The following is a 24,182-nucleotide window of genomic DNA, read 5'->3' on the forward strand; positions in this document are numbered from 1 at the left end:
ATTTCACTTATTCCGCTCGGGGAGATCATCACCACCCGTATGAAAGTGCGGCTAAGGCGACCTTTTCACGCAATAAATTTCCAAAAGGGGGACCCAAGAAAACACCATGCTCGGGGCAACCAGAATTGAACATAGTATAGGAATACACACCAACCAACCAGATCGGAGACGAACATCTCCGGCCGAACATGAAACACGCTCGCCGCCATCGTATCGGATCGTGTGAGTGATTTAACAAAAGTTGATTTTTCGTGTCATATATCAACAGCCGCAGCGGCTGGCGGGTTGCCCCGATGCAAGGTAGGTATACGCTACACTTGTGTTAATTAATGAACCACATAAGGATGTCGGGTGAAGCGAAATTATCACACCGTTGTAATCCGATATTGGACAGGGAAAAGTCATGTTTTCTCTGAGGCTGTTAAAATGCTGTTGATTCATTTGTTCATCGAGGGACAGATCACTTTCTTTTGATAATGCGTTCTACCGGGGGGGGGGAGGGAACTGAGGGCAATATATGAATAAAAATTAGCCTTTCTGCGCGGTTTATTATGTTATTTTACATATTCTTTAGTCCAAAATCTTGACATAGTACGATAGTATCGGCAATATTCTAGAGAGAGAACTGCGGAGACTTCATTTTTCAATCGTTTGGATTCAGGATTTGTCTCAATTTGGATGGATCGCTGGATCGACTTCTTAACGCCCAAAATTTTGAAAGCTTTCTAGAATAACAGATCATTTCCCGTGAGAGAATTTCTTTCGGTTGTTACTTTCACCAGCAGCTATAACAGCTAATTTTTACTCTCGAAAGCGAAGAAAAACGAAGATCTCAGCGTGGTGCACGATAAAAAAATCATCAAATTGAATCGTAACACCGAAACTCTCCAGCGGGCGGGCATTGGATGAGCAGCAATCGGTCAGATCGGCTTGGGTGGTGAGGTGGCCCTGCTTGGTTGGGGGCTTTTCCATCCTTTCAGATCGATCGAGATACCCTCGAGTCAACGCGCTACCGCACTCACCGTGGTGCAGCCAGCCGTCGGTGTGGATTTGCCGAAAAATAATTTCATTAATTATCTCCAATCATAATCGAATCGATCCGTGCGGGGGCTAGTGTGATGCTCGATGGGAACTCACATCACACATCATCGTTGCGTGCGAGAACCGCGCGATCGTTGCCCGTGCTTTGATCGATGATTTCGATATCATAATTTATCAACATGCGATCATGTGGTTTGTTTTTTTTTTCGGCTGCTTTGGTATTTCGTTCGTGGTTAGTAGTGGAAGAAGTGTGAGAGGGAAGGGGGGAGTCATTAATACGCACGATATTAAATAGTGACGCCCCGCTAGGGCAAGCCGTTTCCGTGTTTAGTTTCCAAGTATAGATGAACACCCGCCGGGAGCGTTAACAACGAGGTTGTTTCCAAGTCTTTTTGTGGCAATGTTTGGGGTTGAGCATTAATCACCCTTTAATGGGATGGTGTTGCCTCATATGGGTTGTTTGTCGTAACGAAGTTTTAATCCCGCTCACACAGAGAAGCAGTTGGGACAAAGGCGTTAGTTTGTTTACTTCAAGTCTCCGAGACGCATTTAATGAGCGAATGTTTTTGTTTCAATTATATTTAGTACCTTCAAATCTGAAATTTTTCCATAACAATACTTACTCTAGATATTCGGTGACGAAGTGTCGCGAGCAGTTCGACCACGACCAGGGATGGGTGTTCTGATCCAGCATTCGTGACATGATGTTCTGCTTGGCGCTACTTTCTCCCCGGAATGGACCACAGCGAACGTCGTCGTCGTGGGGCATGCTGAGTCTGAAATTAAATACACAAGAATGTTAGTTCGTGTGGGAAGAAAATACAACCGCCTGAATTACTGACAGAACCCCGTCAAAGCGAATGCGGTCAGCAGTGATGTAGGTCCCGTGCAAATTTAATCAAACCGACCGGTAAAATTATCATCAAAATTAAGTAACCCCCTCCTTCCTGTACTCGTTCGCTGGAAATGGCAAAACGATCATCATGTCAAATTATCGACGGTAATCGATACATGCAACGATGATGACAACGTTGGCATCCCCGAGCGGAGCGAGTTTCGCGGATCGCGGATCGATTTCGGAGATCTTGGCGTGCAATTATCATCTGTTTGCAGGCGCCGCCGACCGAGTGCGGGCACCTCTCGCACCGTATTTGGCAGACGTTGACGGGCGGGCGCGTTGTTGCGTTGCCGGCAAAATAAAATAAAAAGCTATCCATCCGTTCGTACTTGTTTTCTCGTATCAAATGCTGATGCAGGTCAACCTTTCAAATCATGCGAGGCTCAAACTGATTGAAGTACCGTTCGGGAACGGGCGACATGGCCGTTTTATTCTACGAATCGAGGTGGGGAGTCGTGTATTGTGCAGAGGGAAAACCTATCTATTGAGCCTATTGAGTTTTTATTTCAGCTTCGCAATTTTGAGGTTAATACATTCAAGAACAATTTTCATAATTTTTGAAAGGAAAACAAACAAATTTCTGTGTAGCTTGATATATACAAAGATCATCCAATCCGACTTTGGAAGGATAATTTAATTTAAAAATTGGTTGGAAAGTACAAAGAAAATAGAACAATGCCAATAATGATTTGGAAATAGGTTAGTGGGAGGCGCAACATTTGTGCTTTATGGTTAGGTTGCGGATAGGTTTAACTTGGTGTGCTAGTAATAACGCGCGTCGTGGTTCTATGGTAACAAAAAAACTTGCGGTAGGATTGAAGCATCTTAGAGGTGTGTAGTGTGAAACTACGCGTCCTACAATTACTAAAATAGCGTATTGATTGATGAATGGTGCCCTTTTGCGAAATACTTACAATGGCGTGGCAAAATAAGTGAGCAATCATAGTGATGGATTTGTCAAACTAAATGTGAGTTTTGTGAATTTATGGTGACTATACAGAGCCATAGTCATTATTTTCTAAAGATTAATGTGGCTTTAGCCTTAAGGCAATTCGCCTTATTTTGTTAGGAACAAATTGAGCACTGCTCAAAATAGTTCAAAGAAACACATTTTCAGAAGTAATTATAGGTTGGTAGGTTGGAGCAACTACGTTGTTATCCAGTTCTGATATTCAGACTCTACCTTCCCGTGATGTCAGCTGGGGTACGAGCAACTTTAGTGAAGATCAGGTAATCAGCCCAACGTAAGATATTTGGCCGGTTATTGGGCAATGCGTAATATGGACCCTGTGGTTCGCCACAGTGGTCCTTAGCCTCTTGTCCAGTAACTCCTATCCCTACTTCTTCGCGGTGCCAGCTGGGGTACGAGTAACCATCGGGTAACCAACCCCGGTGGGACCATAGGCGTATGCTGACAGGGAAGGGGATCTTTTCGGTGGGTGAGTCCATCCGAGCGTCTGTTCCCCTTGTTAGGGAAGCCTCAAAATAGCACCTGTTCGCCATGTTAGGGGCGGCTGATGTATCGTCCTCGTGTTAGCGTGGGACTCTCTCTTTTTTTGTTTATATCATTGTAATTATTGCCTCGAGATCCTGCAAAACCGTTCAAACTTGTTATCCAGCCTCCGTGTTCACTTGCCGAATGACGGTGTTTTGCTCACACGGAAGGTAGGACCGCAATATCAAGGTATTCTGGACAAGCTGAAGCAGTTTGCTGATTTGCCACAACCGCCATACCACCGCTACACCGCCACCTCGCCACTCCGTCACCTCGCCACTCCGCCATCTCGCCACTCCACCACCATCACTTCCACTCGCAGTTTACAAAAGTGTCACCATCCTGGACAACGCATCAACATAACGCACGACCAAATACCGTCCATCAATTTGCTAATTCATCATCCAGCAGAAATAAACATCATCGCCGCTGCTGTGTTTTATTTCTGCCAACCGAAAGAACATATACATCCATCAGTTTTCGTCCGCCTTCCTGAACTCCAGGTGCCAGAACGAGAAAGGTGAGAAGTAATTCGTAGTTGTTTTAGTTAGTACTTTCTTGCGCTCCTTCGATCTTGTACCTAAGTGAATTTCGTACCCAAAAACCTGTTTTAATCCACCTAGAGGTGCAATTGTGCCTTTCTCAATCATGAATCACGAGAATGTGTGCGTTGTTTATATTCATTAAAAGCTTTTAAATGCATATATTACATTTTATTATTGTACATCACATGACAACTATATACAGGAAAATAAATCATTATTCGAGTTCTAAAATTTTGAAAAAGAAAAAACAGCCACGGTAATATTGAACTGAAAAAAGGTGCAAAATCGGCAAAGTCCCAAAAAGTCGATTTTTATAAAAAAAAAATTTCGAGATAACATAAAATCTCGACGTTTCATGCATTTTAAAGATGTTTGGCATCAAAAATACGAATTCGATTTCTGAAATTTCATGGGGTCCCCCCTTTGAGAAAAAATTTGAGTTCCGGCTTATATGGGAATTTCATATGTGACCGGACGATTTAGTCTATATTTCCGGACCCATATAAGCGATCCGTACGAAATTTTATAAACATCTGTGGGGATATTATAGCTATCATTTGGGACTAAGTTTGTGAAAATTGGCCCAACCATTTCCGGGAAACTGATGTGAGTTCGTAAATTTTGAAAGATGGCCGCTTTTCCCGGGCACTTCCGGAACCGTCTATGGTGGTTAATGTAGTCAACGAAAGTTTGGTTGGCCGTCGGTGACCTAGAACAGCAAATTTAAGTTGTTTGAGAGACATTTTAGCGAAATTTTTACCTCTTTTGCTTTCATCGGAGTATCGGTTTGAATCACAATTTGCTATGTGATCGCACGCCACAACCTGTAACTCCGGAACCGGAAGTCGGATCGGGATGAAATTAAATATCCATTTACGGGGACGCAATACCTTTCATTTGAGGCCAAGTTTAGTCGAATCGGTCTAGCCATCTCCGAGAAACCGATGTGACTGTTATTCTGAATTTAGATACTTCCGCCGGGGCTTCCGGAACCGAGGATGGTGGCCAATGTGGCCAAATAGACTTTGAATGGATGTTAGTGACCTAATACTACAAATCGAAGCAGTTGTGGTCATATTTTGGAAAATTTTTCACCTTTATACATTCATTGCAGAATTTATTAAAATCGACATTTTCTGCGTGTTCGTACTTATCACCCTGTAATTCCGGAACCGGAAGTCGGATCCATTAGAAATTCAATAGCAGCCTATGGGAACGTTGCACCTTTCATTTGAGACTAAGTTTGTCAAAATCGGTTCAGCCATCTCTGAGAAAAATGAGTGACATTTTTGGTCACATACACACACACATATACACACACATACATACATACACACATAACTCCGCTAGCGAATGACGGATCCCAATAGTAGCATGTCTGTAATAACATACGTACATGGAACTATTGAGATCCAGAGCTACAGGTCCAAAGCCCTGGTAAAGGAGGATGGTTGTGATGATCCGGGCCGAGATCACCACGTAAAGCAAGGTAGGGCATAACCCCAATTCCAAGGCGTGAAGCGACCCGTGCCGAGGGATGAGTGATCGAGGGGGTGAAAAAGATGCTCGATCGTTAACGGAGCCTGTGGGGTACCTGGGCAACCCCCACAGTAAGCGTCCCTTACCACGCTAATGCGGAGCTCTGGCGTGGCGGACATATACTTCTCGCGCTACTCGTGGGAATTTTCATGGAGCAAAACAAAAATAAAAATAAGCAGACGGAGGTGCCAAACCCCTTCGCAAGAGGTGGTTTGGCGAGGTCTCCCCCCCGTGGGGAGAGTAGTGGAACGATGAGTGCTGTACTCGAAAGCACCAGTGACCCCCCAGCAGCGGTAGGCAATACCCCTACCAATGCATCGGAGGGGCCAATAGCTGCGATGCGCAAAGTAGCGAAGCAACTCGATGCTATAATCGACTTCGCTAGCGCAAAGCAGAACATAGCCAAGGAGTTGAAGTTGAGCCTTCTGGAGCTCCGGAAAGCTGTTCGTGTCGCAAGACAGGAACAGCAGGCATATGTTGAGAGGGTGGAATGTCGGGAGAGGCCCGACAGAGAAACCCAGACAGTGGCCTCCAATAGGGAGGAAAGAGAGAAGGTTAATAGAGGCTCACAGACAGTGGCCTTTACCTTCTATGGAGCAGCCACGTCGATCGGAGCGGCGACCGAGTTCCCCTCGAAGGGAAAGGGAAAGGGCAATCGCAAGACGGCATCGAATGCGAAGCGCCCTAGGAAGTCGCCAGGAGAGGGTGCCAAAACCGACACCACTCGGCGTGCAACCGTCAAGGTCAAACGCCGCCTGGGGGAGGTAAGCGAGGGCGAGAGTGACCTCGCTGTTGAGAGCGATGGTACCAGCAACCCGGCACGACCGGGGCAGGGGGGCTCAAACCCCTGGACGCTGGTTACCAAGAAAAAGCCGGCACCGAAACCGGAGGTACCGCGGCCTGCGAGGAAGGCCAAGGACAGAGGCGAAGCCTTGTGGTTAAAAACCGACAAGGACAAATACGCCGATGTCCTTAAATCGATGAAAGCGGCCGAAAGCCTCTCGGCCCTTGGGCAGGATGTGCGTAGCGTAAGACGCACCAACACGGGAGAGATGCTCCTGGTGTTGAAGCGAGGCGCACAATCAAGTGCAATATACAAGGCCTTGGCCCAAGAGGTCCTTGGTGAGGGCGCCCAAATCAGGTCGCTAGGTGCGGAAACAACTCTCCAGTGCAAACACTTGGACGAGTTCGCGACCGCAGAAGACTTCGCCGCAGCCGTCAAGGAGCAATGCGGCGTCACAATCGAGCGGGCCTCTGTGCGATTGAGGGACGGACCCTCTGGCACCCAAGTAGCCTACCTCAGGCTACTCAATGCGGATGCCAAAAAGGTAACCGAGAAAGGGAAGCTGAAGATCGGCTGGTCGGTATGCCCTATCAGTATACCCCAGCCGCCTTCAGTGGACAGGTGCTATCGGTGCCTAGAATCCGGCCATAAAGCTTACGAATGCAAAGGCCTAGACAGGAGTAAGCTATGTCGTAGATGCGGCGAGGAGGGGCATAAAGAGCGGGGGTGCACTAAGGCATATAAGTGCCTTATCTGCACCTCTAAGAAGCAAGCCCATAAACATGCTATGGGCGGACCTTCGTGTCCCTTCGGCGAGTTAAATAAGAAGAAGCCGTGAGAGTCACACAGCTAAATCTTAACCATTGTGCAGCAGCCCAACAGCTGCTGTGGCAGTCGGTCTCGGAGTCGAGGACAGATGTCGCCCTCTTATCAGACCCGTACAGCATCCCTGCCGGCAACGGCAATTGGGTGTCGGACGGGTCTGGAATGGTGGCAATCTGTACAACGGGAAGGTTCCCGGTTCAAGAGGTAATACACCCCTCCGCCGAGGGTGTGGCGATTGCCAAGATCAATGGTGTGTTCTATTGCAGCTGCTACGCCCCACCAAGGTGGCCAATAGAACAGTTCTACCAGATGATCGACAGGCTCTCGTCGGACCTCGTGGGCCGGAAACCGGTAGTAATAGCGGGAGACTTCAACGCTTGGGCAGTGGAGTGGGGCAGCCGCTGTACAAATAGCAGGGGTCAAGCGCTAATGGAAGCGTTTGCGAAACTCGATACTGTGCTAGCTAATGATGGCTCCGCTAGTACATTCCGTAGAAACGGAGTGGAGGCGTGGATTGATTTGACCTTTGCCAGCCCGAGTCTGGCTCCAGGCATGGAATGGAGGGTAGACGAAGGCTACACCCATAGTGATCATTTAGCAATCCGCTTTAAGATCAACTATGGTGTGCAGCATCCGAGGGCGGGAGATCCCTGTCAGGTAAGCGGGTGGAAGTCCAATCACTTCGACAGCGAAGCTTTCACCGCGGCCCTGGGACTGGAGGCCAACACCGACAGTCTAAGCGGGGATGCGCTGGTAGCTGTTCTATCACGCGCGTGCGACGCCACTATGCCGAGAAAAACACTGCCAAGAAACGGCAGATGCCCGGTATACTGGTGGAGTGCCGAGATTGCAGCTCTACGGTCAGCCTGCCTCAGAGCTAGACGTAGGATGCAAAGAGCTCGCACCGAGGATGCAAGAGAGAACCGCCGTGAAGTGTTTCGAGCTGCGAAATTAGCCCTTAACAAGGCTATTAAAAGCAGCAAGAGAGCGTGTTTCGACAACCTGTGTGAGAGTGCCAACGCGAATCCGTGGGGCGACGCCTACCGGATTGTGATGGCCAAGACCAAAGGGGGCTCCTCACCCCCTGAACGGTCTCCGGACCGGTTGGCAACGATTATCGAAGTACTCTTCCCGTCTCGAGCCACAAGCCCCTGGCCACCTGCACTACGAGACAGTGCGGGCACGGTCGAAATGGTGGCTCCAGTGACGAACGAAGAACTACTCGCAGTGGCTAAATCCCTAGCAATGAACAAAGCTCCAGGGCCGGATGGAGTCCCGAACAACGCTCTCAAGGCAGCGATCATAGCGAACCCGAACATGTTCAGGCTAGCTATGCAGAGATGCCTTGACGAGTGCCGTTTCCCCGATAGATGGAAAAGGCAGAAACTGGTGCTGTTGCCGAAGCCCGGGAAGCCGCCAGGCGACCCATCGGCGTACAGACCAATCTGTCTGATAGACACGACTGGCAAACTGCTTGAGAGGATCATCCTCAACAGGCTCACCCCGTACGCGGAAGGTACGGACGGTCTGTCAAGCAACCAGTTTGGCTTTCGGAAGGGTAAGTCCACAGTGGACGCTCTCAACTCAGTGATAAATACTGCCGAGATAGCGATCCAACGAAAAAGGCGAGGTATTCGATACTGTGCGTTAGTGACACTTGACGTGAAGAATGCATTCAACAGCGCAAGCTGGGATGCCATCGCGCTCTCGTTACACCGGCTTAGCCTACCGGTGGGTCTGTACCGGATCCTGGAAAGTTACTTCCAAAACCGCGTACTGCTATACGAGACCGATGCCGGTCAGAAAAGGGTTCCGATTACCGCCGGAGTCCCGCAGGGCTCGATCCTAGGCCCGGTGCTATGGAACCTCATGTATGACGGGGTTCTGAGACTGAAGTTCCCTCCTGGGGTCAAGATCGTCGGCTTTGCCGACGACGTAACCTTGGAGGTCTACGGGGAGTCAATTCCTGAGGTAGAACTAACCGCAGAACACGCGATTAGCACGGTGGAGGAATGGATGAGCGCGAGAGGCCTGGAGCTCGCTCATCATAAGACGGAGGTAGTTATCGTCAACAACCGCAAGTCGGCACAACATGCAGTTATCCATGTGGGAGAAGTCGCGATCACTTCACAGCGAAGTCTGAAGTCTCTCGGAGTCATTATAGACGACAAGCAGACCTTCGGCAGCCATGTCGACTATACGTGCAAGAGAGCGTCGACTGCTGTTGCGGCACTATCGAGAATGATGTCCAACAGCTCAAAGGTGTGCGCCAGTAGACGTAGGTTACTGGCAGGCGTTGCCGTATCTATCCTCAGGTACGGCGGCCCGTCATGGTCAAGAGCACTGAGGGTAACCAGTTACCTACAGAAACTGGAGAGCACCTACCGCGTGATGTGCCTCAGAGTGATATCTGCCTACCGCACGGTATCACACGATGCATCCTGCGTGATAGCGAGCATGATGCCAGTCGGGCTGGTCATTCGGGAAGATGAGGAGTGCTTTGAGCTACGTGGAAATAGGGGAGCCCGCGAGCGCACCAGGGTGACCTCGGTCGCCAGATGGCAGCGTGAGTGGGACAACTCCTCGAAAGGTAGGTGGACCCACCGGCTGATACCTAGCATATCGAGCTGGGTGGGAAGACCCCATGGGGAAGTTCACTTCCACCTGACACAATTCCTGTCAGGCCATGGCTGTTTCCGTCAGTACCTCCACAGGTTCGGACACGCGGAGGTCCCAGTCTGCCCGGACTGCCCAGGTGTAGATGAAACTGCCGAGCACATACTGTTCGTATGTCATCGGTTCGACGTCGAAAGAAGAGCAATGCTTGACGTCTGTGGCTGGGACACAACCCCGGATACCCTTATCCAGCGGATGTGTCAAACGGTGGAGAAGTGGAACGCAGTCTCGGCTGCTACCATCCAGATTGCCAGTAGGCTACAGGTAATCTGGCGAACCGAGCAACAGACGGCGGGCACGGCTAACTAGTGATTGGTTAGCTGGAGCGAAAAAGGCCAAGCGCAAAATAAGAGAGTGAATGGTCTGTTCATGCCGAGGTAGGTTGGCGCAGCGAATGGCAACCGCGTAAGGGGTAAACCCAGCCACCCCGAAGCAAGACAGAAGAGTGAGTGTATAGGCGTATAAGTGGACTGCCTCATGCCAAGACGGGAGGGTCGTAGCGTAGTATGTTGGAACTAAGCTATCGATGCCTCATGGCGTGGCAGAGGAGTGAAAGGGTGAGCATCCAAGTCAGTCTCACACTGCATGTTAAGGGTGAGCACAAAAGTCAGCCTCACAGGTTGGTAGCAAGCAAGGAATGAAAAAGGTGAGCACAAAAGTCAGCCTCGCATGGTATGTCAGAAGTGGGGCCTAAGAAAAATGTCCCACATGGGATGCCAGAGGGAGTGACAAAGGTACAATAGAGTGGCACGATTGAGAGTGAATCAGGTGATAGGGTGAGCACCCAAGTCAGCCTCACATGTATGGGTAGGGCGAGCACAAAAGTAAGCCTAGCAAGGAATGAGTAAGGTGAGCACACAAGTCAGCCTCGCATGGAACGTAAAAGGTGAGCACAAAAGTCAGCCTCATGTGGGAGTGTTTGAGAGCGAATCAAAGTGTGATTGAGAGAGCACCCAAGTAAGCCTCATACAGGATGTATGATCGCGCGAGTGAGAGTGAATGAGTACACTTAGTACAGCCATCCCCCCAGAAGTAATACCGAGAGGTAGTTCCTGGGAGGAATGATGGCGGAGCCCAATGGAGTTTAGTCGGTATTAATGGCTGGTCACCATTCGAGTCCGACACGCCCCCAGTGCACCCCGTGTGGTAGATTGGACCCTACCGTTAGCACGTGTACTGGGCTAGGACATAAAGGTCTTCTCCATTGTAAAAAAAAAAAAAAAAATACACACATACATACACACACACAGACATTTGCCGAACTCGACGAACTGAATCGAATGGTATATGTCACTCGGCCCTCCGGGCCTCCGTTAAAAAGTCGGTTTTCAGAGCAATTGCAATACCTTTCTATTGAGAAAGGCAAAACATACCTGTCATCATCTTGTAGAGTGTAAGTGGCGCCATCTGTTACTGAGCATTTCAGCTAGTAACCCTTACACTACCGCATATCGTAAAATGCCTGGATTTTGTGAGAGTTGTACTGATAAATTTTCCGATGCTCGTAATGCTGTAAAATGTGGCGGTTTTTGCTCTTCGTCATTTTGCGCAAAATGTTGCGGACTAAACGACGAATTATTTTCCGCTGTTGTTAACAAGTCTAACTTATTTTGGATGTGTAACACCTGCAAAATTATCATGGACAAAGCACGTTTTCGTAACGCATTAGTGTCCGTTGAGTCCGCAAACCAAATGGTGATCGAGCAGCTTAAAAATTCAATTCGCAACGACATACTGGAGGAATTAAAGGTAGAAATTCGGACCAACTTCAAAACGTTGATCGACGCTGTATCAAAACGCCGATTCCTGGACCGCGACAATTTTCCTTTAATTCTGCTAAAAGAAAGAGAGACAACGACGATACAGGCTCCAATCCTTCGAAGCTGCTGCGTGGTACTGATGCCGCCGGTTCATTGACACCATCCAATCGTGAAGACAAAAAGTTTTGGTTGTACCTGTCAGGAATTTCGCCCGATGTCCCAGATGAAAGCGTCACCAAGCTAGCTGCGGATAAACTCGGAAATTCGAACATCATTGTCGTCAAGTTGATCCCTCGTGGCAGAGATCCTAGAACGCTGAATGTTGTCTCCTACAAAGTTGGTATGCCCACGGATCTCAAAGAAAAGGCTATGACGGCGTCTACATGGCCAGTTGGCATTGCTTATCGTGAGTTTGAAGAGAAGTCGGATTCCAGAAAGGTTTTTTGGAAACCGAATGCGCCCGACTCAGCAACAATGACTGCTTCCACTGTTCTTCGCCCTCCTCCCAACAAGTTACATCGCCTGTTTCACATCCTATATTGCCTGTTCTCGAAGTTACCGCACATTCCGAGCAGTTTCTTTCCGTTTACTACCAGAACGTGCGAGGAATGAGAACGAAAACTCAAGAATTCCATTTAGCGCTTTCTTCTAGTGACTACGACGTCATTGTCCTTACGGAAACCTGGCTGCGCGAAGACATATTAAACGCTGAGCTCTCGTCGAACTACGTAATATATCACTGCGACCGCAACTCAACAACCAGTCATCTGCGTCGAGGCGGCGGCGTCCTAATAGCGGTAAAGAACAACCTCGTAGGCTCGCAGCTAAGCTTGTCTGGAATTGAACGCCTGGAGCAAATCGCCGTGCGTATCGCCCTCCCGAATCAATCTGTATATATTAGCTGTGTTTATCTCAGGCCAAATAGTGATCCGGATTTGTATCACGCGCACGCTAATGCTGTTCAAACAATTCTAGACAATGCTGGCAGCACCGACACTGTTCTCGTCTGTGGAGACTACAATCTTCCACGCCTTCAGTGGTCGTTCGATAATGATCTAAAATGTTACTTACCTATTAATGCCTCTTCGGAACAAGAAATAGCTGTAACGAAGTCTATGGTTGCAGGCGATCTGTACCAGATCTGCTCATTGACGAATGTGAACGGGAGGATCCTCGATCTTGAATTCGTAAACAACACGGATATCGTAGAGCTGCTCGAACCTCCGACTGCTATTCTCAAAGTCGATGCTCACCACAAACCGTTTGTCCTGCGGCTAGATGTAAGTACCAACACTGGAGATGATTCATTTCATTCGATTGACGAGCTTGATTTTGACTTTAACCGTTGCAACTTTGACGAAATCTCCGCACTGATTGCCACTGTCGACTGAACCAACTTAATGTGTTGTAATGAGCTTGACGAAGCAGTCGCTCTGTTTTACGGCAAAGGCATACTCCGCCTAAAGGTTCCACTGAAACGAGTCAACAGGAGGGTGGATTTCAAATTTCCATGGTGGAACGCTGAGATTCGCCGTTTGCGTAATGCACTGCGAAAACAACGCAAGCGTTATTTCCGCCATAAATCAGACGAAAACAAAGTTACTCTTCGACGGATAGAACTGCAATACCAAACGGCCCGGAATTTCGCTTTTCGTGAGTATTTGAATCATGTGCAAAATAGCCTTCGCGATCACCCCGTAACATTTTGGAAATTCGTTAGCAGCAGAAAACGATCTGGTAGTACTCCCATTGACGTTTTCCTTGGAAACGCAAGCGCGCAATCTCCAGCTGATACCGTAAATTTGTTTGCTGATTTCTTTCGCGGAGTGTTTAGAAGCGACTATACCGTCCCTTCGGAAGAGTATTTGGAAACATTACTATCGTACAACATAAATCTCCCCCGTCCTACTGTAAGCCGAACTGACGTCTTGAAGGCTCTGACTGCTGTTGATTCGCCGAAAGGGCCTGGCCCCGATCATCTCTCGCCCCAATGTATAAAAAGCTGCGCCCACGTGCTGTCTCTTCCGGTGTGCATCATTTTCAATCGCTCTCTCGCTGAAGGTATTTTTCCTATCGGCTGGAAAGAAGCTGCTATCGTTCCCATTCACAAGGCTGGAAATATTCACAACGTCGAAAATTACAGAGGTATCTCATTATTAAACTGTCTCTGCAAAGTTATCGAAAAACTGGTCTACAACGTCATGTATGCAGCTGCATCCCACATTATCTCGGAGTATCAACACGGGTTTGTCACAAAACGATCAACAACTTCTAACCTGATAGCTTACACTTCTAAGTTGTTTCCCGCCGTCGAGAAGCGTCATCAGGTGGACGCAATTTACGTCGATTTCTCAAAAGCTTTCCACAAAGTACCGCACAACATCGCAATCTTGAAATTAAAGCGTTTGGGATTTCCCACCTGGCTGACTAACTGGTTGCAGTCGTATCTTTCCGATCGCTCGACATTCGTGAGTATAAAAAAAGGCGCTGAAGCACATTCAGAACACCCACAAGTGTCCCGCTAGGCAGTCATCTGGGCCCGCTTATTTTTATTCTGTTTATTAACGATATCTGTAGTCGAATAAAGTCTGGGAAATTGCTGTACGCGGACGATCTCAAAATCTTCCGAACTATCGCTTCTGCACTTGACGCCGTAGTGCTTCAAGAAGATATCTGGGGCCCTATTCTCACAGTCACGTCACCTAGTGACTAGAAGGAAATTTTCTTCTAGTCACGAAGTGATGTGACTGTGAGAATAGGGCCCCTGTACTATTCAAGAATGGTGCACGCTTAACGGAATGAAAATCAACGTTAATAAATGCAAAGTAATCAGTTTCGGACGCTTGCTTACTCCAGGACGTTATGAATACAGCCCAAAAGGAAGAACAATTGAAAGCGTCGACTCGATCCGAGACTTGGGAGTGCTCTTCGATAGGAAGTTGAGCTTTTCCGACCATATCACCGCAACAACTGCTAAGGCTTTCGGAATGCTGGGCTTCTTAAAGCGGAACACGGCGGACTTCGATGATTTCTACGCACTACAAGCACTTTACTGTGCCCTGATCAGAAGTGTTCTGGAGTATGCTGTGCAAGTGTGGGCACCATACCATGCCGTTCAAATTGACCGACTAGAGCGTATACAAAGATGTTTTGTGCGATTCGGAATCTTCCATGGAATGATCCAGTTGTGTTGCCTCCTTATGCCGATAGATGTATGCTACTCGGTCTGCAGACTCTGGCGACTCGCGAGTTTTTGTTTTCGACTTGCTGTCAGGTAATATCGACAGTCCCGATCTTCTCTCGGGCGTTAATTTGTATGCGCCTCCTCGTGTTCTCCGTAACCCCACTCTGTTGTGGATCCCTAGACACCGTACTTCATATGGACAAAATAATCCACTGGAAAGATTTTGCCGCAGATTTAAGTTTCTTTAGTGTATGATTTTAACGTTTCCAAGCATAGATATAAGATATTAATAAGAAATATATAGTTTTAAAATGTGTCTGTACGGTGTATACCGAAGATAAGGAAATAAATAAATAAATAAATAAATAAATAAAAAAGAGAGCTGACACGATGGTCCTCCGGCGAGACAGCAGGTTGGGGAAGGCCCAACTAGCCGTCCTGGAAAACTAACCGTTACGAACAATTGCAGAAGAAAATACGAATCGGAACAATCGGCAAAGACCTACGCGACGAAATAAGGACTACGATGGGAAACTCGGAGCATGGAACTGCAGGTCAGTCTGATTTCCAGCTTTCGACAAACGACGACGAACTCCAACCACGTAACTTTGAAGTCGTAGCACTACTGCAGGAACTTTGCTTGACAGGACAAAAGGTATGGAAAAGCGGGCATCGGGCAGCTACTTTCTGCCAGAGCTGTGGCACCACCAACGAGCTGGGAACCGGCTTTGTAGTGCTGGGTAGGATGCGTCAACGCGTGATTGGATGAACTCCGATCAACGCAAAGATGTGTAAGTTGAGGATCACAGGCCGTTTCTTCAACTACAGCATCATCAACGTACACTGCCCACACGATAGGAGACCCGACGACGAGAAGGAAGCGTTCTATGCGAAGCTAGAGGAGGTGTACGACGGATGTTTGCAACGGGACGTGAAAATCGTCATCGGTGATATGAACGCTCAGGTAGGACGGGAGGTAATGTTTAGACAGATAATCGGGCGTTTGGCTTGCATACCGTATCGAATGACAACGGCCAACGATGCGTGAACTTCGCTGCCTCCCGTGGTATGGTAGTCCGAAGTACCTTCTTCCCCGCCAAGGTATCCACAAAGCCACCTGGAGATCACCTGACCGACGCACCGAAAACCAAATCGATCACGTTCCAATCGACGGGCGATTCTTCTCTCACCAAAGTAGTGCGAATATAGATTCGTACCATTACCTAGTTGCAGTATTCATGCACTCAAAACTCTCGATGGTGTACAACACTCGTCGTAGTCGGACACCAAGGCCCAACATCGCGCAACTTCGGGACGCCGGGGTTACCCAAGACTACGCACAGCGGCTGGAAGCAGCACTACCCACGGAAGAACAGCTGAGCGCAGCTACTCTTGAAGGTGGCTGGAGGGAGATCCGTTCCGTCATAGGAAGTACTGCTATAGCGGCACTAGGTACAACGATTCCGAATCGAGGAAACGACTGGTTCGATGACGAATGTAAGCAGATAATAGAGTAGAAGAATGCAGCACGGACGAGGATGCTGTAGCACGGAACGAGACAGAATGTGGAACGATACAAACAAGCACGGAACAGGCAAACCTCGGTCCTCCGGAGAATGAAGCGCCAAAAGGAGGAACGTGATCGCGAAGCGTGTAAACGACACACGGAAGTTCTACGAGAAGCTGAACAGTTCGCGCAAAGGCCGATATGTGCAGAGACTTAGACGGCTACCTTCTTACGAACGAGTGTGAGGTGATTGAGATGTGGAAGTACTACTATGACGAGCACCTTCACGGTGAAGCAGCACAGGACGAAGGCGGTATGGCAACGGATCTTGGAGCACGCGCAGAAGACGATAGGCTGCCGGCCCCTGATCTTCAAGAAGTCAAGGAGGAGATCGGTCGGCTGAAAAACAACAAAGCTGCCGGTGTAGATCAACTACCCAGCGAGTTATTGAAATACGGTGGTGTTTCACTGGCTAGAGCGCTGCACTGGGTAATCGCCAACATTTGGGAGGAGGAGACTTCCGGAGGAGTGTCGTTTGCCCAATCTACAAAAAGGATTGCTGCAAATACCGCGCGATCACACTACTTAGCGCCGCCTACGAGGTCCTCTCCCAAATTGTTTGCCGTCGATTGTCACCATTTGCAAGGGAGTTAGTGGGGCACTACCTAGTGGGATTCATGGGTTCCCGCACCACCACGGACCAAATATTCGCGATACGGCAGGTTCTGCAGAAGTGCCGCGAATACAACGTGCCCACACATCATACGTTCATCGATTTCAAATCGGCATATGACACAATCGATCGAGATCAGATATGGCAAATAATGCACGAGTATGGATAAGCTAACACGATTAGTCAAAGCGACGATGGATCGGGTGATGTGCGTTGTTAGAGTATCAGGGACACGCTCGAGCCCCTTTGAATCTCGAAGAGGGTTACGGCAAGGTGATGGTCTATCGCGCCTGCTGTTCAACGTTGCGTTAGAAGGTGTAATAAAGAGAGCGGGGATAGACACGAGTGGCACGATCTTCAGGAAGTTCGTCCAGTTTCTTGGCTTCGCCGACGACATTGACATAATGGCACGGAACTTCGAGGTGATGTCGGAAACGAACATCAGACTGAAGGCTCAAGCCAGTAGGATTGGACTTGCCATCAACGTTTCGAAGACAAAATACATGAGAGGAAGAGGTTCTAGAGGCGACTCCAATCCCGAGTATGGATTGACGGTGACGAAATCGAGATGGTCGACGAATTCGTGTATTTGGGCTCACTGGTAACCGCCGACAATGCTACCAGCAGAGAAATTCAGAGACGGATCTTGGTGGGATCTCGTGCCTTCTTTGGACTCTGGAGGACGCCTCGGTCGAACAAAATTCGCCGCCGCACGAAGTTGATTATCTACAAGCCGCTGATTAGACCGGTGGTCCTCTACGGCCACGAAACCTGGACTATGCTCGTGGAGTACCAACGCGTTCTTGCAGTTTTCGAACGGAAGGTGTTGCGTACCATCTATGGTGGCGTGCAGATGGAAGACGGAACGTGGCGCAGGCGAATGAACCATTAGTTGCATCATCTGCTGGAAGAACCATCCATCGCGCATACCGCAAAAATAGGGCGTTTGCGGTGGGCTGGACACGTCGTAAGAATGTCGGACGACGACCCGGTGAGAATGGATCTTGAGGGCAACCCTACAGGTACAAGAAGACGCACAGCGAGCACGGTGGATCGACCAGATAGAGGACGACCTGCGGACTCTTCGAAGACTGCGAGGCTGGCGACAAGCAGCAATGGACCGAGTGGAGTGGAGACGGTTTCTGCATAAAGCAAGAGACAACAAGGCTCTAGCCTGAACGCCCGTCAAGATATTTGGCCGCATGCTGACAGGGAAGAGAAGCTGTTCATGATACGAGCTGCTAGAAGCAGCATCTGTCACAGAACGGGCGACTGAAGGAGAGGTCCGATACCTCTTCACCTGGCAGTTTCATCACAAAAATAGATATCGCAGCCCTGGTAAGGGAGCATGCCGAATCTTTAACCAACAACCTTGAAAAATGATGAAAAACCAGGATAAAACAATCGGCAATGTTTATCAGGAATCAGAAATCAGTACCGACTGGCTTAAATGGTACGTTCCCCATGTCAATCGGACATTTGTGCCTCGCCATGATTTGTCATTTCTCTGATGGGCAGGATTGAGGAAGTGGTAAGGTTAGGGATTAGGAAAATAACGACACAGATAACATAGACAATACGGAAGTATTCTTCAATCCCAAGGGAAAAAACACTTCTCGATGAGCGGATAGATCAACACCCCCGAGGGAATATTGAGATAACAGAACGACAGCACCCCCGAAGAGATACTGTCATTCAAATTCGGCTTAAACCGATTTAGGTTTATAGTCTTTCGTCGTGACATTTTGGAAGCTAAAGTTAAGTTTTTTAACAAAACGACACAGAGAATATAAACAATACGGAAGTATGTTTCATTCCCAAGGGAATAAAAGACACCTCGATTTGCGGATATATCAACAACCCCGAGGGGATCTGAAATGACAGAACGATAACTCCCCCGAAGAGATATTGTCATTCAAATTCGGTTTGAACCCATTTAGGCTTATAAACTATCATTGTGACATTTGGAAGCCATAGCTCAGTTTATAATCCTTTTTCGCTAGAAATTTTGGAGAACGGTTGTCGATACTGCAAAAATACAGCTGTATTTTCTCTGTAAGCAACTTGATTCTCAGAACTTCCAACAAAAATAGTAATATCTAATCACAACAATTTAATAAATACCACAATACATATTGAATGGGGTTAGGTACCTATTTTTGCCCTATTAGGGAAGGTACCACATTATTTCATTAATAATTTTATTATTTCAGCTTCTTTGCTTTGTTATTAGGAGCCATTTTTTATTTCGATTATATAGGTTTTAGCCTTAAGGTCATTCGACTCTTATTAAAAGCCAATATAATAACAAAATTGTCTTGAGAATGGTGAAAATCTTCTGTTTGAGTGCAGCAAAAACTCTAATCGAGTAACCCAATTATCGCAACAACATTTGAGCCAATGCGTTGAGCAAAGATGGCAGACGCTGCTCTAACCAAAGGCTTCAGATGGGTAGGATGATAATAGAAACAGGGTAAAAATAGGCTTATCACCCTACATGCTCTTTTAAACACATTTCTAAAAAATAATCAAGTGTCCCCAAATTAGGGATCGAGTCTCCACTAATCAAATTTTTTTCAATTTTTTGTTGCTTTCCAAAAATGCTCCTAGCTCATGTCCAGTATAATATTTCCATGTAATTTTTTTATGATTATCAGTCAACCCTACAAGCAATATAAAACTACAAAAATACATGGTTTTTATCATTCCACGGAGTAGGATTGAAAAATAAAAAAAGGGGATCAGGTCTCCTCAGTCTCCCCTATTATGTGGATGGTTTCAAGGCAGAAGTTGGCGTCTTCTGCATTTTCGAGCATAAGTGAACTGCGTAATCTATATCTAGTGCACTTTTGCTAGATAGAAACAAAATTCAGTTTGCTTCTGAAACCGAACATGTCCGAACCTGAATGCGCTGCGTCGGGAGAACGAATGACGAGGCAAGTGAAACAAAAATTTCATTTATTGCAGCGGGCATGAATTAAATTTCGTTTCCTTTCAAGCTCACGTAGGGTTGTCAAATTTTTTTAAGCTCTGATGTTAACAATATAGTCCACTCCTGTAAATCCCATACGAATCATAAAGGACATAAATTTAACGCCATTTGTAGATGAATTATTATTTTTGCAATTATTTAGGTATATTTAGGGAATTTATCAGTGTAATTTTTATTTGCGTCATCTGCATGTTAGGGTTGCTGCTTTAAACTAGCACAATCTTCACCAGCTGTGTTAAAAAAATATTACAAGTACACGTAAGCGAATGATCAGATTTCCAGCATTTTCGTCAGCAATGATTTTTTTGTTTCCTTATTTCTGTGTCTCTCAATGAGCTGGTCAGACTACGAAATTATCGTTATCTCATGTGGGTAGTATAATACATTCATTAGAACGATGTCATATAGGTTTCTCCTTCTGGAGAGATAATAAACTCAAAAGATTTTTCTCTCTAATTGAGGAATACTGCCAACTGTATTATAATGTATTGTAATGTACTGAGAACTGTCATTACGTACGGCAAAATTTACAGTGTAGTAGTTACCTTGGCTCTAAAGATGCAGTAGGCTAGCAGACAAATGTTTCACCGCGCGCAATAAAGATAATGCCCTCAAAAATATTTGTTTTTATTTTTTTTATGAATTGTAAATATTTAAGACCCACTGCTCCATTAAGTTACTGCAATTAGTTGTTTTGTGATATACAGGTTTGATCCTTTGGGTCATTCGACTCTTTTCGGGTTAGAGCAATTTATTTTAGAACAATTATGTTTCAAATTCGCTTCTTCTTCGACAATACCAAATCTCTGCTTCATGATTGGGACGAAGTATAATATAATATAAATATTAAATTTATTTATTTATTTTATTTTATTTATCATCTGACCTAGTTGGTCTTAATGAATATGGGGATGGGGAAAAGCCAATTTGAGTGAAACATTAACTCTTCTCAAATTGGTATAAAAAACCCATATCTTTTCAATTGAATACACAATACAGAACTTAACAATAAAAATGATAACTTAACAATAAAAATAAAAGAAAAAAATGTAACAGAACAGGTTAATACAAAAAAGTAAAGAAAAAGTTTAAAAAAATATATAAAAGAAAAGCAGCAAATAAAACTACAGATTGAAACGTCGTCGGTAAATAACTGTCAAGTCAGAAACTACTTAGCAGCCGGTTCTTGAAAGTGATGGATGAGACGTTGAAATCTAAATCCGCAAACACTTCGTTGAATATGGCAGACATGAAACGAATCGGATCATGACCACCATATAGGGAGTTCCTATATTCCAACAGCAAAAAGCTTCGTTGACGGAGCACACGTGCTGGTGCATAGATGTGGAGTTGACCTAATAATGACGGCGTATCTAACTCACCTAGAAGAATCTTAGCGACGAAAACAGCTTGGCTACTCTCCTTCTCGTTTCAAGCATGTATAGACATAATAATCTACATCGCTCTTCGTACGGCGGAAGATTAATAGGGTCCTGCCACGGAAGGCGTCTTAATGCATAACGAACGAATTTTCTTTGAATGGCTTCAATTCTTGCTATCCATGTTGCTTGATACAGACACCATATTATGGAGTTAGATTCCAACATCGGCCGTACCAATGCGCAGTACAGTGAGCGAAGACAAAGAGGGTTGTTAAATTCATTCGAAATTTTAAACATGAATCCCATCTGGCGGTTTGCCTTGTTAATGATATAGTCGAAGTGAGGTCGGAAAGTGAGTGCAGAATCCAAAGTGACTCCAAGGTCACACACTTGTCGTACACGCTCAAGATGTTGATCTCCAATACAGTAGTCATACGAAATTGGCTTGTGCTTGCGATGATACGATATTACACTGCACTTGTAAACACTAATTGTAAGCGAGTTAAAGGAGCACCAATCATTGAAAGTGTCCAAGAGCTGTTGTAAAGCTAAGCAATCCCTGATGCACTTGACGATCATGTATAATTTGACGTCATCAGCGTAGGATGTACGACAACCCGGAGGTAATACCGTGGCTAGATCATTGATAAAGAGTGTGAATAAGTGTGGGCCCTTCCTTGGGGACCCCCGGAGTTGTTCGTAAAAGGGGCAGAGAATACACATCCAATTTTTACTACAATTGTTCGATCTCTCAGATATGATTCGAGCCAACGGATCAGATCAAGAGACACTCCTAATAACTTCAGCCGTTCCAAAAGTCTCTGTCAAATGCTGATTTCAAGTCGGTATATACAGTGTCAACCTGAGCACCAGCGTCCATATTACGTAAGCAGAATGACACGAATTGAGCGAGATTCGTGGAGGTTGATCTTTTTGGGATGAATCCGTGTTGATCAGGGGAAATGTAGCTTTGGCAGGATGCAGAGAGCACATCGTTCATTATGATCTCAAAAACTTTGGAGCAGACACACAACGATGTAATTCCTCTGTAATTTTCAACATTTCGCCGATCTCCTTTTTTGAATACAGGAAACATAATTGATCTTTTCCAGCTGGAAGGATAACGACACTGCCTGAAGAAACTGTTGAATAGAGTTGTCAACGGTAAAATTAGTACATCCGCGCATTTCTTGAGAACACATGAAGGTATGCCGTCAAGACCAGGAGTGACTGAAAATTTTAGCTTGTTGATTGCTGCAATAACCTGCCGATCTGTAACAGTGAAACTTCTCAAAGGTCAAATATTTAATGGAGTGTCTCTACAAGCGTGCGCAATTTGATCAGCAGATTAAATTGTTTCATTGAATGCGCTTTTAAAGTGAGTAGCGAATAGGTCACACTTCTCCGAAGCCAGATTGGCAGTCTGCTCCTTCAAAAACATATCAGTAGGTAAGACGTTCTCCTTCCGCTTGGAGTTCACAAATTTCCAAAACTGTCGGGGATTACTGCGCAGGTTTGCTTGTGTTCGAATGGTGTAGCGTTTGTACAAGAGAAGGTTATAAGATCGATAATTATTACTCGCATGCGCAAAATGATATTTGGCGAAACGACAGCGTGTACGACAATACAATCGAAGTGCCTTAGATCTGAGCCGTTTAAGATATCGCAGATGTGCATTACCCCACGGTGGCTTACGAGCTGGCCTACGCAAAGAAACATAATCAGCCATGAGAGCATTAATCACGGCAGTGAAATGTTTAACGGCGCAGTCAATATTTTCCGTATGCTCAAGTAAATGCCAATCAGTATGAAGGAGCGCTGATGCAAGTCCCAAGGAATCAGCTCGGTGAAAGTCAAAACCAAGATCATTCTGGATATCCTCAAAAAATAACAGGTTTCGGCAGACTGATAATAACTTCTACTGATGGATGATTTGCATCAATAACAGAGATGGATTCGGCAGGTTCGCGGATCTGACAGTCGGCAAATGCAGTCTCATTCAATAAGACAAAGTCTAGGATACGAATATAACGGTTTTCCATGCTATTAATTTGTGTGAAACAGTTGAAGCTGAATCCATCTAATAGCGCAGCGCAAGCGGTAGAAATGTAAGAGCGAAGTACGTTGACTACTGGTGCGACAATGTCATGTGTGTCCCAAATGAGGCCAGACTGATTGTTGTCTCCAAACAATATTGCGCAGTCATTACTTCCAAGGTAAGAAAAAACAGCATCAATTGATCGCACATAGTTGTTTGCACTGACTAGATCACTCTTACGATCTGGTGGTAAGTAAATTACACCTATGCTGACAAAACGATCATGTAACTTCAGTTTAACGAACAGTTGTTCAAGCGAAACATCAACAGGTGTTGAATCAACGAAACTATTCATTGCAGTAGATACGGCGATGTGAACGCCCCCTCCGCGTGATTAACGGCTGTTTACAAAACTGCGATCGTTTCTATAAACAGCATATGAATTGCCAAAAAGCTGACGAGAATGAATTCTATCATCTAACCAAGTCTCGGTGAGAACAATTACATCGTAATGGGAGGAAGAGATTGCTATGAAAACTTCGTCGATTTTTGTGCGTAGGCCTCGGACGTTCTAGTAATAAATCGTCAGTTGTATTTTGTAATAATACCTTACAAAACGTTCAAATGGCCCAAGAAGATAACAATGGTTCGCGCTTGTTAGGAACGAATCAGTTTTTCAAACCATGACTAATTCTGTTGGAGCAGGTGGTTACATCTAACACTTATTCCCACTTTTCTAACACGTGCCAAAACAGTTTCATTCGAATTGGTTTAATTACGGTGTCTCCACCAGGGCTACTAATCGAGTGATTGGGTTTCTTTTAAAATTAGATGGACCAATTT

The 24,182-nt window shown here is 46.1% G+C and overlaps 1 protein-coding gene across 1 annotated transcript in view; it reads right to left on the minus strand.

Annotated features, from left to right (window-relative positions):
• LOC131685016 (A disintegrin and metalloproteinase with thrombospondin motifs 9) overlaps positions 1–24,182 on the minus strand; it is an 811,665-nt gene that overhangs the window by 58,433 nt on the left and 729,050 nt on the right. Inside the window, 1 exon segment of the mRNA XM_058968345.1 lies at positions 1,665–1,817. Coding sequence (XP_058824328.1) covers positions 1,665–1,817 — 153 coding nt within the window.

Source organism: Topomyia yanbarensis, chromosome 2 (assembly GCF_030247195.1).
Source record: "Topomyia yanbarensis strain Yona2022 chromosome 2, ASM3024719v1, whole genome shotgun sequence".
NCBI lineage: Eukaryota > Metazoa > Arthropoda > Insecta > Diptera > Culicidae > Topomyia > Topomyia yanbarensis.